Source organism: Mobula hypostoma, chromosome 3, assembly GCF_963921235.1.
Source record: "Mobula hypostoma chromosome 3, sMobHyp1.1, whole genome shotgun sequence".
In the NCBI taxonomy this organism is placed as follows: Eukaryota; Metazoa; Chordata; class Chondrichthyes; order Myliobatiformes; family Myliobatidae; genus Mobula; species Mobula hypostoma.
Genome location: NC_086099.1, coordinates 141,129,250 through 141,147,060, shown reverse-complemented (window position 1 = coordinate 141,147,060; position 17,811 = coordinate 141,129,250). Strand labels below are relative to the sequence as shown.

General features: G+C 36.7%; 1 protein-coding gene across 7 annotated transcripts in view; it reads left to right on the top strand.

The window, feature by feature from the left end:
- phf14 (PHD finger protein 14) overlaps nt 1–17,811 on the top strand; it is a 279,390-nt gene that overhangs the window by 194,786 nt on the left and 66,793 nt on the right. Inside the window, exon 17 of one of the 7 annotated variants that reach the window (XM_063043794.1) lies at nt 9,180–9,625. The exons of the other annotated variants lie outside the window; for them this stretch is intronic. Coding sequence (XP_062899864.1) covers nt 9,180–9,183 — 4 coding nt within the window. The 3' untranslated portion in view covers nt 9,184–9,625. Of the gene's footprint in view, nt 1–9,179; nt 9,626–17,811 lie in introns of those variants that run through there. 7 annotated transcript variants of the gene reach the window in all.

The following is a 17,811-nucleotide window of genomic DNA, read 5'->3' as shown; positions in this document are numbered from 1 at the left end:
GCCCAACTTGCATTTAATAGTCGTTCCTTGTTATTCTTGAAAAGGTGAAAGCAACATTCTTTATTAATGGGGAAGTATTTTACCTGGTTTCTGTGCAGGTACACTGCTTCCCCATTAATGTTAGGTAGGGAGTTCCAGGATTTTGACTGAGTGAAGGAGGAACATTTTTATGCAGACAAATTGAAGTTGTATGTCAGTTAAACAGAACTCTGTTGGAGGTTGGTGCATCTGCTGCCTTGTCCTCGTTGGTTGGAAGTAAGTCTCTGATAGATCTGCACGCTGTAGCCATGGCAGTGTGGGTGGGGTGGGGGGAAATCATTTTTAAAGCCGATAGATGAAAGCTGAAGCTTATAAGATAAAAGTGTGTTCTGGCCTGGATGGTAACCATGTTGTTGAATGCTATTGCATAGGCACTCATCAAACTAAGTAGAGTATATTCTATCACACTCATAACCTGTGTTTTAGTGGTAATGAAATGTTTATGAAGTCACCTTTTATCCAAAGGTTTGGCCTGCTAATCTGGAGATGGACTCATATCCCACCATGACATCTGATGTGTTTATAAAACTTAGTCAAATTAGCACGCCATAACTTGCTCTGCACAAACCCATGCTGGACATCCCTAATTAGGCTATGGTTTTCCAACTGCTCATAAATCCTATCCCCAAGGATCAAAATCAGAATCAATTTTATTATCACTCATATGTCATAAAATGTGTTGTTTTATGGCAACAGTACAGTGCAATACATTAAAAATTATTATAAATACAATATAAATAAGTAGTGTGAAATAAGCATTGCAAGGCAGCTTTCATGGGTTCATAAACCAATCAAAAGTCTGATGGCAGTGAGGAAGAAGCTGTTCCTAAAATGTTGAGTGTGGGTCTTCCCACCTCTTCCCCTTCCCCTCTTCCCTCTTTCCCCTTCCCCTCTTCCTCTTCCCCCCTCTTCCCCCCCTTTCCCCCTACCCCCTTTTCCCTTTCCCTCTTCCCCCTATTTGCCAAGGACTTTTCATTGCCCTTCCTGGCTATCCTAATTCCCATCTTGATTTATCTTTCAATTTGTTTATAATCCTCAAGGGCCCCATTTGATTTTAGCTTCCAAAATCTTGCATGTCCTTTTCTTCTTGACTGTATTCACCACATCTCTCAACATCGAAGATCCCCTTCCTTTTCATCCTTGTCATCCTTGAATGGCATTGAGAACTTGTCAACTGAGGCACCTTTTCAAGCAGCTTGATATCGGCCCTAACTTTCTGCTGAGTTGTTATTTCTTGTTTAAATATTGTATTTTTCAGTGTGCTATTTTTCAAATAATGCCTTCTTACCTTTCCTCTTCCAATTGCATCAGCTCTTCACCTATCAGTTCTTGGTCATGAGATGCCAAAACCTCTTCAACAACATCTTCATCAACTTCCACAAGCCAAACTCACTTTGTCCTTACTTCATTCACCACGATCAAAACGCTTAATTATGTTTAACTTTATGCTAAGTGCAACACTCTTAGGAGCTCTTTTAGGCTTTTCCGATAACCTTAGAACTCATCTTGCTAACGGCTGCTCACAGGCACGTGTTTAAGCAATGCCGGCGAGAATGCCATTTCGAATCCGGGGGAGAGCAGCTGCTTAGGACGTGCGCTGCCTTTTATCGTGTGCTGATTTTTTTCGCGCGCTGCCTTTTTGCGTAACAGTGAAAACACCTGTTAGCGAAAACAGGGAACTAATGTAGGTTTTTCGTAACAGTGAGGTTTCGTAAAGCAAACGCTTGAAAAGTGGGGGACACCTGTATTATGTTTTATCTTGCATCTGGTTGATCTGCAGACTTCTAGAAAAAGTCATTAAAAAATAATCCAGCCTGAGGAGTCCTGGCTGATTATTTGCTTTATTTGGTAAAAAGATTGATTGAAGCACTCTCCTATTTTTCTGACTGAGCTTGATGTTCTCTGTATAAAGTAGGGATTACATCACACTTTCTGGAAATACAGTGGATACATTTTAATTGGACCATCAGTTAATCAGGACAGCCACTTATTTGGGACAACTCTGAAAGAACAAGAACTAATCAAGAAAATAGCCAGGATTCCCTTCATTTATTTTGGATTCTATGCTGCTTAATTGGGACAGGAGACTGTTGCCAAACCGTTTCTAACCAGTGTCAGTCATGTGCACTTGGATGACTGCTAGACTCTACTTGTGCTTAGAACGAGCAGTGATTTTTGTCATTGATATTTGGCAAGAAATGCGGTAAGACAATTCAGAATTGTTTTGTTTCAAACATTGAGGCTTAGTGATGCCGGAAATGGCCAGGACTGAAAATAAAATGACTTCACTACTTCAACAAGTTAGGAATCACAAAGAATTTGAAGATATCAACAATCATCCTTAATGTTGCAATGAAAATAATGATTTAGAAGATGCAGTTTTCCAAAGCATTGTGTGAAGCAGTCCATTATGTACACTAAGCATCTGCGCTGATTGTATTAATTTACAGTCAATCAAAAGAACCTGGCAGTGTACCCTAGATGAATTCCTCCGTCATAACCATTAGGAGCTAATATACAGTTTTATAGTACTGTCGTAGTGTTCTAATTTGTTGTGCTTGGAGGTGAATGGGCAGGTGTTGTGCTTTGGCAGCTTGAAGGGATAAGTGTCAGGAGGGAGATTAATGAAGAGGGACGAATGGACAAGGGAATCATGGAGGGAGTGATCCCTGTGGAGAGTGGAGGTGTGAGTTTGGTGGTAGGATCCCTTTGAAGATGGCAGAAGTTGCAGAAAATGCAGAAGCTCACAGGTGCTTAGTAAGGACAAGAGGAACTCTTATCACTGTTAAGACAGTGGGAAGTTGGAGCATATCTGGGAATGGAGGAGATGTAGGTGAGATGTAGCACCATCAATGGTGGAGGAAAGGAAACCCCGATCTTTGAAGGAGGAAGATAGCTCTGATATTTAAAGTTCAAAGTCAATTTTATTATCAAAGTACATGTATGTCATCATATATAACCCTGACATTATTTTCTTGTGGGCCTATTCAATTAATCTATAGAATAATAACGATAACAGAATCAATGAAAAATTGTCCAACTAGGGCATACAAACAGAGTGCAGAAGACAACAAACTATGCATATGCAAAAGAAAAAATAATAACAATAAGTAAGCTGTAAATATCGAGAACATGAGATGAAGAGTCCTTGAAAGTGAGTCCATTGGTTGTGGAAACATTTCAATGATGGGACAAATGAAGTTGAGTGAAGTTACCCCCTTTATGTTCAAGAACCTGATGGTTGAGGGGTAGTAACTGTTCCTGAACCTGGTAGTGTGAAGCCTGAAGCTATTGTACCTTCTTCCTGATGGCAACAGCAAGAAGAGAGGCGTGTCCTGGGTGGTGGGGGGGGGGGGGGGTCCTGATAATAGATGCTGTTTTCCTTCGACAGCATTTCGTATGGAGGTGCTCAATAGTGGGGAGGGTTTACCCATGATAGATTGGTCTGTATCTACTACTTTTTGTAGGATTTTCCATTCAAGGGCAATGGGTGTTTCCATACTAAACTGTGATGCAGCCAATGATATCCTGGAAAGGAAAGCCTCACACAGGGAACAGATACACTGGAGATGAAGGAACTGAGAAAAGTGAATAGCACTTTTACAGGAAACAGGGACGGGAAGAGGTACAGACAAGATAGCAATGAGAATCGGTAGGTTTTTATAGATTCCTCAGTTACTTTTATACAACAGGATATTATCTCTGATCCGAATGGTAGATTTTTATTGGTTAGTGGTTTACTATTTAATAAAAAAGTAGTTTTGGTTAATGTTTATGCTCCTAATATGGATTGTCCGGAATTTTATAAATCATTGTTTGATCAGTTTCCGAATTTGAACGAGTTTTCATTGATTTGGGGCGGAGATCTTAATACCTGTTTATCTCCAGCTTTGGACCGTTCGGCTCCTTTACGGACTTTACCTAATAAATCTGCAAATTTGATTAATTTTTTCCTTTCTGATTCTGGGTCGACGGACATTTGGCGTTTTCTGCATCCTCAGGAAAAAGATTTTTCCTTTTTTTCACATGTTCATCATTCCTATTCAAGAATTGATTATTTTTTTATTGATTCTCGTCTCATTCCTTCAGTGATTAAATGTGATTATGATTCTATAACCATTTTGGATCATGCTCCACTTAAGCTTTCTATTAAAATTATGGCCAATATACCAAACAATAGACAATGGCGTTTTAATTCGCTGTTGCTTCAGGACTCGGACTTTGTTAATTTTATGAATGAACAGATTGAGCTTTTTTTTACAATTAACCATACAGAAGATATTTCGGTTAACACTCTTTGGGACACTTTTAAAGCCTATATTCGGGGTCAGATTATTTCGTATTCCGTTGCTTTGAGGAAGAAACAGAAGCAGGAGGAGATGGCAATTGTGGACAAGATTAAAGAAATTGATAAGAAATATGTTATGGCTCCTTCTGAGGAGCTATACAAACAAAGAACTGAACTTCAAATGGAACACAGTTTACTACTCTCGTCCTCGATTGTAAACCAATTAAAGAAAACAAGAAGTGATTTTTATGTTCACAGTGATAAAATTGGCAAGCTGCTGGCTAATCAATTGAAATCTAATTATGTTAAATCTCAAATCAATCAGATTTATAACCAAAATGATCGATTGATATTGGATCACGTGGGGATTAATCAAACCTTTTGTGATTTTTATTCTTCTTTATATCAATCAGAGTCTCCTCGAGATTCTAAATATATGAATGATTTTTTAGATAAGTTAGACTTTCCTCAGATTTCACAGGATATGTCTTCTTTATTAGATACTTCCATTACAATGGATGAGATTAAGAATGTTATTTTTTCTATGAATCTGGGGAAAGCTCCTGGCCCTGATGGGTTTACCGTTGAATTTTATAAATGTTTTGCTTCTTTATTGATTCCTTGGCTCTATAAGGTTTTTGAGGCTTCTTTGAAACTTGGTAAACTTCCGGAATCTTTTAATAGAGCATCAATTTCTTTAATACTAAAGAAGGATAAAGACCCTGCTCAATGTGCATCTTATAGACCAATATCTTTATTAAATGTTGATTCTAAAGTTTTTTCTAAGTTATTAGCAAATAGACTAGAAAAAGTACTTCCTTCTATTATTTCGGAAGACCAAACGGGTTTTATTAAAGGTCGTTACTCTTTTTATAATATTCGTACATTGTTAAATATCGTTTATACTCCCTCACAAAATGTTCCTGAGTGTGTTATTTCTTTAGATGCCGAGAAAGCTTTTGATAGAGTAGAATGGCCTTATTTATTTAAGGTGCTTGAAATGTTTAATTTTAGCTTGAAATTTATATCCTGGATTAAACTGTTATATCACTCCCCTGTAGCCTCGGTTCGTACTAACTCTTTAAACTCACCTTTTTTTCCTCTCTTTCGTGGTACTCGACAAGGCTGTCCTCTTAGTCCCCTATTATTTGATATTGCATTAGAACCTCTTGCAATTGCTATTCGAGAATCTTCAAATATTACTGGGATAACTCGGGGATTAAAGTCCCATAAATTATCACTCTATGCTGATGATTTACTTTTATATATTTCTAATCCTGAGAGATCTATTCCTGTTGTTTTAGAGTTATTAGCACAATTTGGTCTTTTCTCAGGTTATAAATTAAATCTTAGTAAGAGTGAACTTTTTCCGATTAATAAACATCTTCCCTTATATTATAAATTTCCATTTAAATTGATTAATAATTACCTTTCATATCTTGGGATTAAAATTACTTGTAAACATAAAGATTTATTTAAGACTAACTTTTTACCATTAATAGACCATATTACTCAACTTTCATCTAAATGGTTTCCCTTATATTTAACTTTGATTGGTCGTATTAATGCAGTTAAGATGTTTTTTTTGCCAAAATTTTTATATGTGTTTCAGGCATTACCAATTTTCGTTCCTAAATCTTTTTTTGATAAAGTCGACTCTAAAATTTCTTCATTTATTTGGCAGAATAAGAATCCGAGACTGGGTAAAATACATTTACAGAAAGCTAAGAGAGATGGAGGTTTAGCATTACCTAACTTTAGATTTTATTATTGGGCTATTAATATTCGACATATGAAATTTTGGTTACTTGACCGGGATATACTATCTATTCCTAAATGGGTAGCATTGGAATTACAATCTGTTCAGGGTTATACACTTGGTTCTATTTTAGGTTCATCTCTTCCTTTTGATTCGAAACGCCTTAAGCAGGTCTCTAACCCGATCGTTAAATATGCTTTGCGTATTTGGTTTCAATTCAGAAAATTTTTTGATCTTAATCAATTCGGGTTAGCGATTCCTATTTTAGGTAACATATTTTTTCCTCCCTCTTTTACGGATCGCGCTTTTCAAACTTGGAAGACTAAGGGTATTTTACGGTTTTTGGATTTATTTTTAGATGGTTCCCTTATGTCTTTTGAACAACTATCTAATAAATATAACTTATCAAGAATACATTTTTTTAGATATTTACAAGTTAGAAATTTCCTAAGTACTATACTTTCTTCCTTTCCAATGCTTCCTCCTATATATATTTTAGATTCGATAATTAACCTTAATCCATGTCAGAAAGGTGCATCGGCTATGATTTATAATATTATTATGAAACTTAGGAAAGCTCCATTTGATAAGATTAGGGTAGATTGGGAACAGGAATTGGGGCTTACCATTTCTGTGGATGATTGGGGGCAGATTTTACAATTAGTTAATACTTCCTCTATTTGTGCTAAACATTCCCTAAGGCATTCTTGATGGGAAATAAAAGTGTATAAAGATTGACATCCATGGTGAAAATGAGATGGTCAGGATAAGGGAATTGAATGTGAGGAGATTGAGAACGTGAGACGTGTTGCAGATGCAGGTGGGAAGGGACTGAACCATGGGGGATAGAATCAAGTTGAGAATCATTGGCATGTCTGAACTCTCGATGTGACCATATTAAGTTATTTAGATTTACATTAATGCATCAAGATTCGGAAAAATGGATGTAAATTTATTCATTTTCTTTAACTGTTTTGTAGGCCATCAGCTAATTAATACCCAGTAATCCTACACTGTAAATGCTCTGTTAAATACCAGAGTTCTTCAGATGCCCCATTACACCAGCTGAGAGTAATGGCTAATCTTGTTCAGTGAATAATTGTGTATTCTCAAATGTACTTTAAACCAGGTAAAAAATGTGCTGAGGGAATAGTAATATTCCTTGTGATGAAACTACTTCGTGATACATATTTTATATAAAATATTTCTAAATTTAACATCAACATCCTATTGTGTTGAATCTTTTAGTCCAAGTAAATTAAAAACTAAAATAGCAGATTAGATGTGTGAAGAAAGTATTCAAATACCAATACAAAGATTGTAAGCAGCAGAACAGAGCATTGTAAACAAAAGAAAATTAATCATCTGTGTCTTTTTTTTGACTAGGTTTTCTACCTTTTGGGAACAGTAATTTTAGACACCTAGTTCTTTGGAACTAATTTATTTTTGTCCCTTGTGTTGTAATTGCACTCCAAGAAACACTGTAAGTCAGCAGCCACTAATTAACAGAGAGGATACACACAGAGTATTAACTAAGAAAGAAATATTCATGCAATACTCTATTTCTCTTTGTCTATCAAGATGCATTGCAAATCAGTCACAGTGATTGTACAGGAAGAAATAAAGGTTGAATATATGTAATTCTGTAGGAAGGGGTGGCATGTGCCAAGTTGGCGATAATCTTCTAAAAATCTGTAAATTATCATTGATTAATGAATTAATAACAATAATTATGGATCTTTTTAAGGAAAACTGGATGAGCCCTGTTGCTTATTTACATGTATTCATTGCATCACTATTAGTAAAAGTATAACAGAGTCTGCTTGAGATAAATAAAGATAATGGAGATTATAAGTTTTGGTGTATATTCAGTTAAAGATCAAGGGAAGGATACTAAGGCACACTTTGTTGCTCCACTAGTGATGACAAATGTTTTATATCTGCCTTGTATTTTGGGAGTTATGCATGTAGCACAGGTTTCATCAGTTAGCCTACTCCTATAATCACACTGACCACGTTCATTACTGAAAACAAAAATTCATGTGAATATGTCGATGAAAATACTGTTAATACTGCCAATGCAACATTTTTTCAGTTAAAAGTTTCAGTTAAGAATTTCAGAATCTCGTTATCCATATGTTTATGCTTTGATCCAGTCACTAACCAATATCTCAATATTTTCTAGTTCAGTTCTTATCTGTAAAAGATCACCTCCAAACTGAGTTGCTTTGTAAATCAATCAATTGCCTTTCAAAATTATCCAAAATCCACTGCATCATTTCCAAATTCAGTTCGTTTAATGTTGCACTGTCTGCATACTTTATAAATTTCTTCAAATAATCTGAACTTAGTGAATCTTAAAATTTGTTCAGTAGTTGAACCAGTAATGCTCAAAAGTTGCATTGTAAGGCACTGAATGTCTATCTACTCTAGTATTTAAATACTTGTCGCTTTTTTTAGACTTGGGGAAATATTTAAAAGGGCCATTTTTGGCATCATATTTAGTTATCTCCAGTTTGATTTCAAAAGGTTTTATATTATGAAACATAACATCAAGTGTTTTGCCAGGTCCCTGCAACTTGATGTTTGAGTCATTTAAATAGGAGGTGAAATCTGAAAAGATTTCAAGCTACAAATGCCATACAATGCCATATAATTCTTGACAAGAACAATTTTCATTCATCAAAAACAAATTTCATCCAAACTGAACATATTATTTAAAGATAGAATATCTACTAAGCCAATGAACATTGTTGTCCATAATTAGACCTTTGTACGCTGAATTCACCTCGCTAAGTAAATTCTGAAATTGTCTTTATTTTCCAAGGCATGCTTAGAAATATAAATAATTATCTTGACTATAATTTTCATCACTTTTTCACGTTCCTTAAGGCCAGCTTTTTCCACACAAAGCCTCCTCGTGTACTATGCAATGAAAGCCTATCAGTGGATGTCAAGCATATTTTGCAAATAGATTGACAAAACCTGTCTCTTTACCAAATACACTCGATGGGCCAACAGTTTTTGAAAGGTTAACTTGTCGATCAGGCAATTCTTTTATTACTGCCTTATGTATTTCTATTGTGTTTTCAGGTAACGTTATCAAGTTAACCAGTTCTTCGAATATTTCATCATTCCTATGAAATCGAGCAATAATGGCTAGCCTAGCTGATGATGTAACATCAGTGATCTCATCAAGACAAACGGAAAGAGATTTACATGAACTAATATCTTTTGGTAGTTGTTCTGCTATGTTTGTTCCCATCATTAATATTCTATTATTTAATATGTTTCTGCTCAGTGTAAATACTGAATGCGCTGAATATTTTTTTATTTTCTGCAAAACCGTCATGACTTTAGCCACGATTCTTTAACATATTCCCCATCACTGATTAGTTTCCATGTTGAGTAATAATCATTGAAACCTCAAAACTAGCAGCAACTAAGTTGGAACTACCTGAAATAAAGACATCAAAATATATGACTGCATTCTTTTGTTGCTGATTTCTCGAGAAATGTCTTCTTTTTATTCTTGCTAACTTCTATCGCAAAGTCATCAATGAACAGTTTCACAATGGTGCTTTATGGAGGAAGTACTGCACACCACTGTTTCAGAACATTAGATGCATAATACTTTATCAACTTTTTCAATCATGCCAGATCTTTCACTCTACCAGTCTTGAAAATCTCTGCTGCTTCTCCCATCATTTGAACAGTTTTTGTTTCTTAGGGGGTGTATGTGACATTCTAAAGGATAAACATAATTTAAAAATATCTCACCAATAATCTTAAATAACGTAATTGCTAATATAAAGAAAATATGTTTATTGCAGAGAACTAGATATTCATAGATGTGCCAAACCACTTTACTATCACTGAATATCCTATGTTTACTCGCAAATGACAGAACAAATATAAGCAGACAAAGCCAATTCCAACTTTGCCAACCATTTACTATCCAAATACTGGTACATTTCATTCAACAGCACGTGTTCTTGCAATTGTCTAGCGGGTGCCAAGCCAGTGTGAGATGTTTTCTGTGAAAACATTTCACTGCTCTCATGTTATAAAAGTTATTAGCTGCTTCATTTGACAGTAAAGTTAATCGTTATGTGTACCTTTTTACTATGGGTGTCGTTAAAAGAATGAAGGAACAGCTCTGTATGCCGCATGCTAGCACATTTTTTGTGGGTGCCATCAGTTTTATGATGTAGGATTTCATTTCGCAAGAGTGAACACAAATCAGTGTCAGAATACGATGGAGCAGAGAACAAATTTAGGTGCTTTATCCACACTTAATGCAAATAATTTATAAGGCTAGGCAAAATAATTACATAACTTCAATTCACTGCAAGCATTGTGGCTGTTTAGGAGTTAGTAAAGTGCCCAGCTATTGGATCGCATTTCATGACATTAACCTTGGCAAATTTGTTTAGTCCCTCAGAGCCCTTTTGATAGCTCATTTCTTTTTTTTATCTTAATGGGATAGGTAATCTGTTTTCACATTCAGAGAAAATAAGCAGAATTTAGATGCTACATTGAGTGGGTAATGACACTTAAAGTAATTTTGATTCTTTTTATCTTTGCTACTTGTGGCTACTTTTGTAGCTGTTAATATTATTTTCTTGAAACTAGATGTTAATGTATTTGATGTAATGTATATGTTACTCCACAATTAGAAAAGATTAGTGGTGAGACTTCTTGTTTGTTGTATGAAGTGATTAATGAAATAAAGTAGGTAGGCTGAAATGTATCTTTGTTGGTTACTTCTCAGCTTATGTTGAGAACTATAACATTGCATAATCTACATTCAGGTCAACGCACACAAAATGCTGGAGGAACTCAGCAGGCCAGGCAGTGTCTATGGAAAAGAGTGCAGTTGACGTTTCGGGCCAAGACCCTTCAGCAGGACCCTATCCTTCATTCAGCATTTTGTGTGTGTTGCTTGGATTTCCAGCATCTACAGATTTTCTCTTGTTTCTACATTCAGGTCAAGTATTTAAGGGTGATAGGTTATTTGTAACCTGACAAATTAGATCCATTCTCTTGAGGCAAATATGTACTGAGACATGGACATAGATGAATTCAACATCAAATGGGCACAACTTTCCATTGAAGGCTAACTTTAAGATTAATATGGATTATATATATTTTTTATTTGCTTGAAGGTTATTTTCATTCAATAATACGTTACAATTGATAAGTCCAGATCCTGGGTTCTGGTTTTACACAAATCCATGAGTCAAATTTTGTCAAAGTACACAAAATTCACTCAATATGGTAGTTGTCCTCCACAGTATTATAATAAATGGCATCAAGAGTGCATAAGACATGTTAAGAAAGAACAATTACTAAAGTGATGAGATGGAGAAAACTGGTTATATTGTGAGTAGGGACAAGTGTGTGAATGTACGTTGAACTTCGAATTTAATTATATTATAGGCACTTGTTCATGTGTATGGGTGCCCATAACTTGGGTGTCCATAACTGAGGGACAGCCTGTACTAATTAGGAATTGATGGTTATTGATCCATATTTGAATGAGAATGCTTACCCTGGATACATGTTATTTTAAAATGTATATCTTGGCTATATTTTTACAGCAATTTTAGCCTTGTGAAAGAATGTGTTAGGAGTTTCTTGTAGAGTTGCTTGTTATAATAAACTATATAAAAAATATCTGCACCATTACATGCTGGCTGCCCAGCCTTTCTCATATTTTAAAATTTGTGACTTGACTGTTAGAGATTTCTTTTTAGAGCAGAGGCAAGCATCTAGAACCTTTCAAGAAAAAGAATTGTATGATGAAATGGAGAACACTAAAGGGTTTCTATAGGTGGATGAATTAAATTGTGTATTCAATCTTTGACCAGAGACAAGCTAACTTGAAGTCTACTAAACTTAAAGATTAACCCATTGTGTCAAAGGTATGTTTCTGAAGTTTGGTGAAGGAAAAAAAGATGAAGCAGAGATGTTTTCACGGCTGCAGGAGCAAGTTACCTGTTAATAGAATAGGTGAAGGTAGGTCATTATGTTAGTAAGCTATCTGTACTAATTCTATGTCTCAACCTAATGTGACTGTCAAGAGACAGGAGCTAAGAGGAAAACTTGATGACCAGAAATTGAGTTGGTTAATTATTCCATTTTACAAAATATAAGTTTGAGAATGCACCAAGACCCTCAGTATACACTGGTAGGTCTGACTTAAATTAGAGTAATAGAGTCATAAAATACCACAGCACAAAAACAGGTCCTTCAGCCCATCTAGTCCATGCTGAACTGTTATCTGCCTTGTCCCCTCGGCCTGGACCCAGACCCCACCCATTCATGTATATATTAATTCCTTTTAAATGTTAAAATTGACTCTGCATCGACCACTTACACTGGCAGCTCATTCCACACTCTCACCACTCTCCGAGTGAAGAAGTTCCCCTCATGTTCCCCTAAACATTTCCCCTTTAACTCTTAACCCATGACCTCTAGTTGTAGTCTCACCCAATCCTACTTGCATTTACCCTATCTGTACCGCTCATAAGTTTGTATACGTCTATTACGTCTCCCCTCACTGTTCTATGATTTAGGGAATAAAATCCTAACCTATTTAACCTTTCTCTATAACCCAAGTCCTTAAGTCCTGGCAACCTCCTGAAGAAAATTATACACAATACTCCAAATTAGGGCTCACTCAGGACTATACAATTTCAACATAACATCCTAACTCCTCTACTCAATGCATTGATTTATGAAGGCCAAAAGCTTTCTTTGTGACTCTATTTGCTGATGACACCAAGGAATTATGGATTTGTATTCCCAGATCATTCTGTTCTACTGAACTTCTCAGTAAACCAACCCTGGTAGGTTCTCCCGAAGTGCAACACCTCACACTTGTATGCATTTAATTCCATGCCATTTTTCAGCCCATTTTTCCAGCTGGTCCATATCTCACTAAGTTTTGATAGTCTTCCTTGCTGTCCACTACACCATCAATCTTGGTGTCTGATCTGATGATCCATTTTACCACATTCTCATCTAGATCATTGATGTAGATGAGAAATAACCATAGACCCAGCAATGATCCCTGCAAAACACACCTCTAGTCACAGGCCCCCAGTCAGAGAAGCAACCATCTACTACCATTCTGGCTTCTCTTGCAAAACCAATGTCTAATCCAGTTTACTACCTCATCTTGAATGCCAAGCAACTGAACCTTGACCAACCTCCCGTGCGAGACCTTGTCAAAGGCCTTGCTAAAATCCATGTGGACAACATCCACTGCCTTGCTTTCATCAACTTTCCTGGTAACTTTCTCAAAAAACTCTGTAAGATTGGTTAGACATGACTTACCAAGCACACTGACTATCTATATTCAGTCCTTGTCTATCCAAATACTTGTATATCTGGTTCCTTAGAATACCTCCCAGTAACTTCTCCATTTCTGATGTCAGGCTTATTGGCCTATAATTTCCTGGCTTATACTTATAGACTTCCTTAAACAACAGAACAACTTCAGCTGTCCTCCAGTCCTCTGGCACCTCACCCATGGCTAAGGATATTATAATTATCTCTGTTAAAGCCCCTGCAATTTCTGCAATAGTGTTCCACTGATTTTGAGGTCAGGTCCTGGGGATTTATCCACCCTAATTTGCCTCAAGACGGCAAACACCTCCTCCTCTGTAATCTTTAGAGGGTCCATGACCTTATTGCTGCTTTGCCTCACTTCTATAGACGTTCAAGTACATACAAGTACTTGAAAACCCCATTTAAGATTTCCCCCATCTCCCATAAAGCTTCAACTCACCACTCCAATGCTGGCCTACTCACACAGTCGCTGTTCCTCTTAAATCTAACTTTATTTTATTGGGCCTTGTCAAATTCCTAATTACGTTCACTTCATCATCCCCTCAGGAACTGGTATGCAAAATATGCTGGCTGCCTCCATTCGCTTTTAAATTTTCTCTCCCTTTATGCAATCCAATGTCTCCTCCGGTTCAGTTGTGCACAAAATGTCATATTCTGGACACCCATGCTTCAGTAAGTTGCTCTGCATATTTTCTGGATCTTGGAATGTCTCTGACTTTACCGTTCAGTTGTGGGCAGCACCTTACAATGGATAACCAATAAATTTAAGATCGACCAAAGTGTCCTTTTACCCAGTCAATAATCTTCCTACCACTATTAAAGTTTGTTCCTAAAAGAACATAAGATATAGAAGCGGAATTAGGCCATTTGGTCCATCAAGTCTGCTCCACCATCAAATCACGTCTATTTTGCCATCCCATCATGGCTAATCTACTGTCCCTCTCAAACCTAATGTCCTGCCTTCTCCCTATAACTTTTGACGTGCTGCCTAATCAAGAACTTGTGTGGGCACCAGTGCGCATGCATGTATGTGCCGATTTTTTTCCACAAATTGTTTTTGACGATTCTGTTCGGGGAGGGGGTTAATCACGACCGGAATATCGGTGATAAGTGGCTAATGCACTCAATTTCATTTCTAAAAGGGTTTATCTAATGAATTTAATATTAAACACTGCGCATATTTTTCTCACATGAGTATAATGATAAGTCTATTATCAGGGGAGGACAGGGGAGCTTGAAATAAGTGTTGAACGAACTTCCAGTAGAAGTGGTAGAGGCAAGTTCGATATCATTTAAAGAAAAATTGGATATATATATGGACAGGAAAGGAATGGAGGGTTATGGGCTGAATGCAGGTCGGTGGGACTAGGTGAGAGTGGCGTTCGGCACGGACTAGAAGGGCAGAGATGACCTGTTTCTGTGCTGTAATTGTTATATGGTTATATAAGTCACTTAAAAGTCAAATCTCCTTCCTGCGCTGACATGGATGATGCGCAGGTAATGACCTCGCATGCGTTCAAGCTCAACAGTGGGCGTGACAGGGAATGAGGAAAGGTGCAGCTGACTCATATTGCCAAATCATATTGTTTCCTCACGGCCCGGTAGCACATACTTTGCGGCCCGGTACCGGTCCTGACCTTCTTGGCACATTCCAGAAAGAGACAGATGACAGTGTAGCCGCTGAGAGGACAGCATGCATACATTGGTGCTGAAACTTTGGCTTTACATTAGGGATTTGACAGTCTGCTTGGAGAACCATCAAGTGATATCTGCCTGTTTTGTTTCCTGCAAAGCCTTGAGGATATTCCATACATGCACAATTTTTCATAATCTTTAAAGCTAACGAACATTTATTTTATTGCATTCTTTATCACTGGTAGGGGCAATTGATGATTGATCTGAGTATTTTGGATGTGACCTGAAAGAATTAGAATAGCAGAGGTGAAAATGAGCAGACATGATAGCTTTTGTTTTGATCCTAATTCCTCCCTCTGCCATAGTTTGATGAAAAAATGTTGTAAAAGGAAGGAGTTGATGAAGCAGCGGAATCTGGAAATATGTTATTACTGTCATGAGCAGAACATAGAACAGTTTGAAGTTCGTGTCACATCCAAAGGTGGATAGGGATTCAAAACATAAATTGTCAAAAACAAAGGAGTGGTTAAACGCATTTTAAAATTTGTTGACAGCTGTACAATATGAGGAAAAAAATCAAGGAAATCAGACTGAGAAAATGAAATCATGTTGATCAATAGATTGTAGTTCTTTGATCAAGTAATATTTTTTGTGGATAAAGGAATACTGATGGATATACTAAAATTAAATTTTTTAAAGGCTCTTGATTATTATGTAAAACATAGTAGCATGGGTGGAAGATTGATGACCAATAGGAAGCAGAATGAGCAAAAATGAGTCTTTTAGTGGTTGACAGGACACAAGTGGTATGCTATAAAACAGCCTTTGTCAACCTTTTTGCCCTGGAGGAACCCTTGAAATAATCAGGTCTCAGGGAACCCCAGTAAAAATATAATTTTATCTACAGCATGTGGTACATTAGCGTGATCAGTAAGCTGTAAATACAATTATCCAAAAATAATTGTCAATGCTCTTTTGAGTAGAGAATGAATTTTTAGCTAACCTAGTTAACCTTAGCTTACCTTTCTTAAAATTAATCTTTCTTTCCCTTTCATAAAGTTTAAAAACAAGTAAGACAAACATAATACATTTCTGTTAAATAACTGGCTTAAGCCAAAATGGGATTTAATTTTTCAAAAGGTAGGCTCAGTAGATTTAATTTAAATAAAGGTTGTAAATTGATTTTAATTAATTCTATTTACAACAAGAAAATTTATCAACGATGTTGAATAGTAAAGTTACTATTCCTCCAAGACAGGCCTTTTGTTTCCAGATATGAAGAAAAAAACATTAAATATACCTTTGCCTTTGCAATAGAAAAAGTTTTCCTGAATTTCACCATCATTTACAAATTGTAAAAATGTTACATGATATTTATTGGTGAAATCTGTTGACTCATCAACCTGGATAGAGAAGCTGTTGTTTTTCAGTTTATCACACAAAATCTCTTCAGCATCATGTGACATGTCATTAGTACTTTGACTTAATGTATTGTTTGAGACTGAGACCTTTTCAATTTTTCATACTGCATCTTGTCCTAGCATTTTACTCACTATAATTTTACATGCTGCCATTATTAAGTTCTCACCAATTGTGTGACGTTTCCTCTTTTGGGTAATAAGTTCTGCTACTAAATACCTTGCTTCCTGAAACCTCTTACTGACTGTGTAAATAAAGTCTCAAACTGTTTATTTTGAGATTCCAATAACCGTTCGTAATAATTAGCACTTTTCCGTGCCATATGGCTGTGAATTGTAGTTAAGTCTCTTTTCAATTTTTCTGGAGCCATTGCTGCGTTTGTAAGTTGTTTGCCAAAGACTAGGCACAATGAAATAGGACAACTTGGGTCACCAGTCCACATAAAACCTATTAATAAGTCGCTATCGTTGTAAAGACGGATTTTTTTGTTGCACTAATGCAGTGAAATGACTCAAACGATTGTACATGATTCAGACGTGTCTGTAAAACATAGAGGTTAATAAAACATAAAAAAGGATAGTATAATAAATCAGCGGTCCCCAACCACCGGGCCGCAGAGCATGCGCTACCGGTCCGCGAGGAAACGATATGATTTGCCGATATGAGTCAGCTGCACCTTTCCTCATTCCCTGTCACGCTCTGTTGAGCCATTACGCGCACGTCGTCCATGTCAGCGCGGGAAGGAGATCAACTCCTTGAGCTTGCAAATGACGGCAGGCTGAAAAGTCTGTTTGACATAACATTTCTGCCGGCATTCTGGAACAAAGTCAAGGCTCAATATCCTGAGATAGCCACGGAAGCACCAAAAATGTTGCTTCCATTTCCGACATATCTCTGCGATGAATGTTAACAAAAACTAAATTGCGGATTAGACTGGACATAAGGAACCCCGTTCGAGTATCGCTGTCCCCCATCACCCATCGATAGGACCGTCTTGTTGCAGGAAAGCAAGCCCAGGGCTCCCACTGATTCAGCGATATTGGTGCGTTGCAATGATTTTATAAGTTCATACGGAGAAAATATGCGCTGTGTTTATTATCCAAACGTTACTTAAAATGTTATGATGCTATTGACTTATATAACCATATAACAATTACAGCACGGAAACAGGCCATCTCTGCCCTTCTAGTCCGTGCCGAACGCTACTCTCACCTCGTCCCACCGACCTGCACTCAGCCCATAACCTTCCATTACTTTCCTGTCCATATACCTATTAATTTTTTCTTTAAATGATAATATCGAACCTACTTCT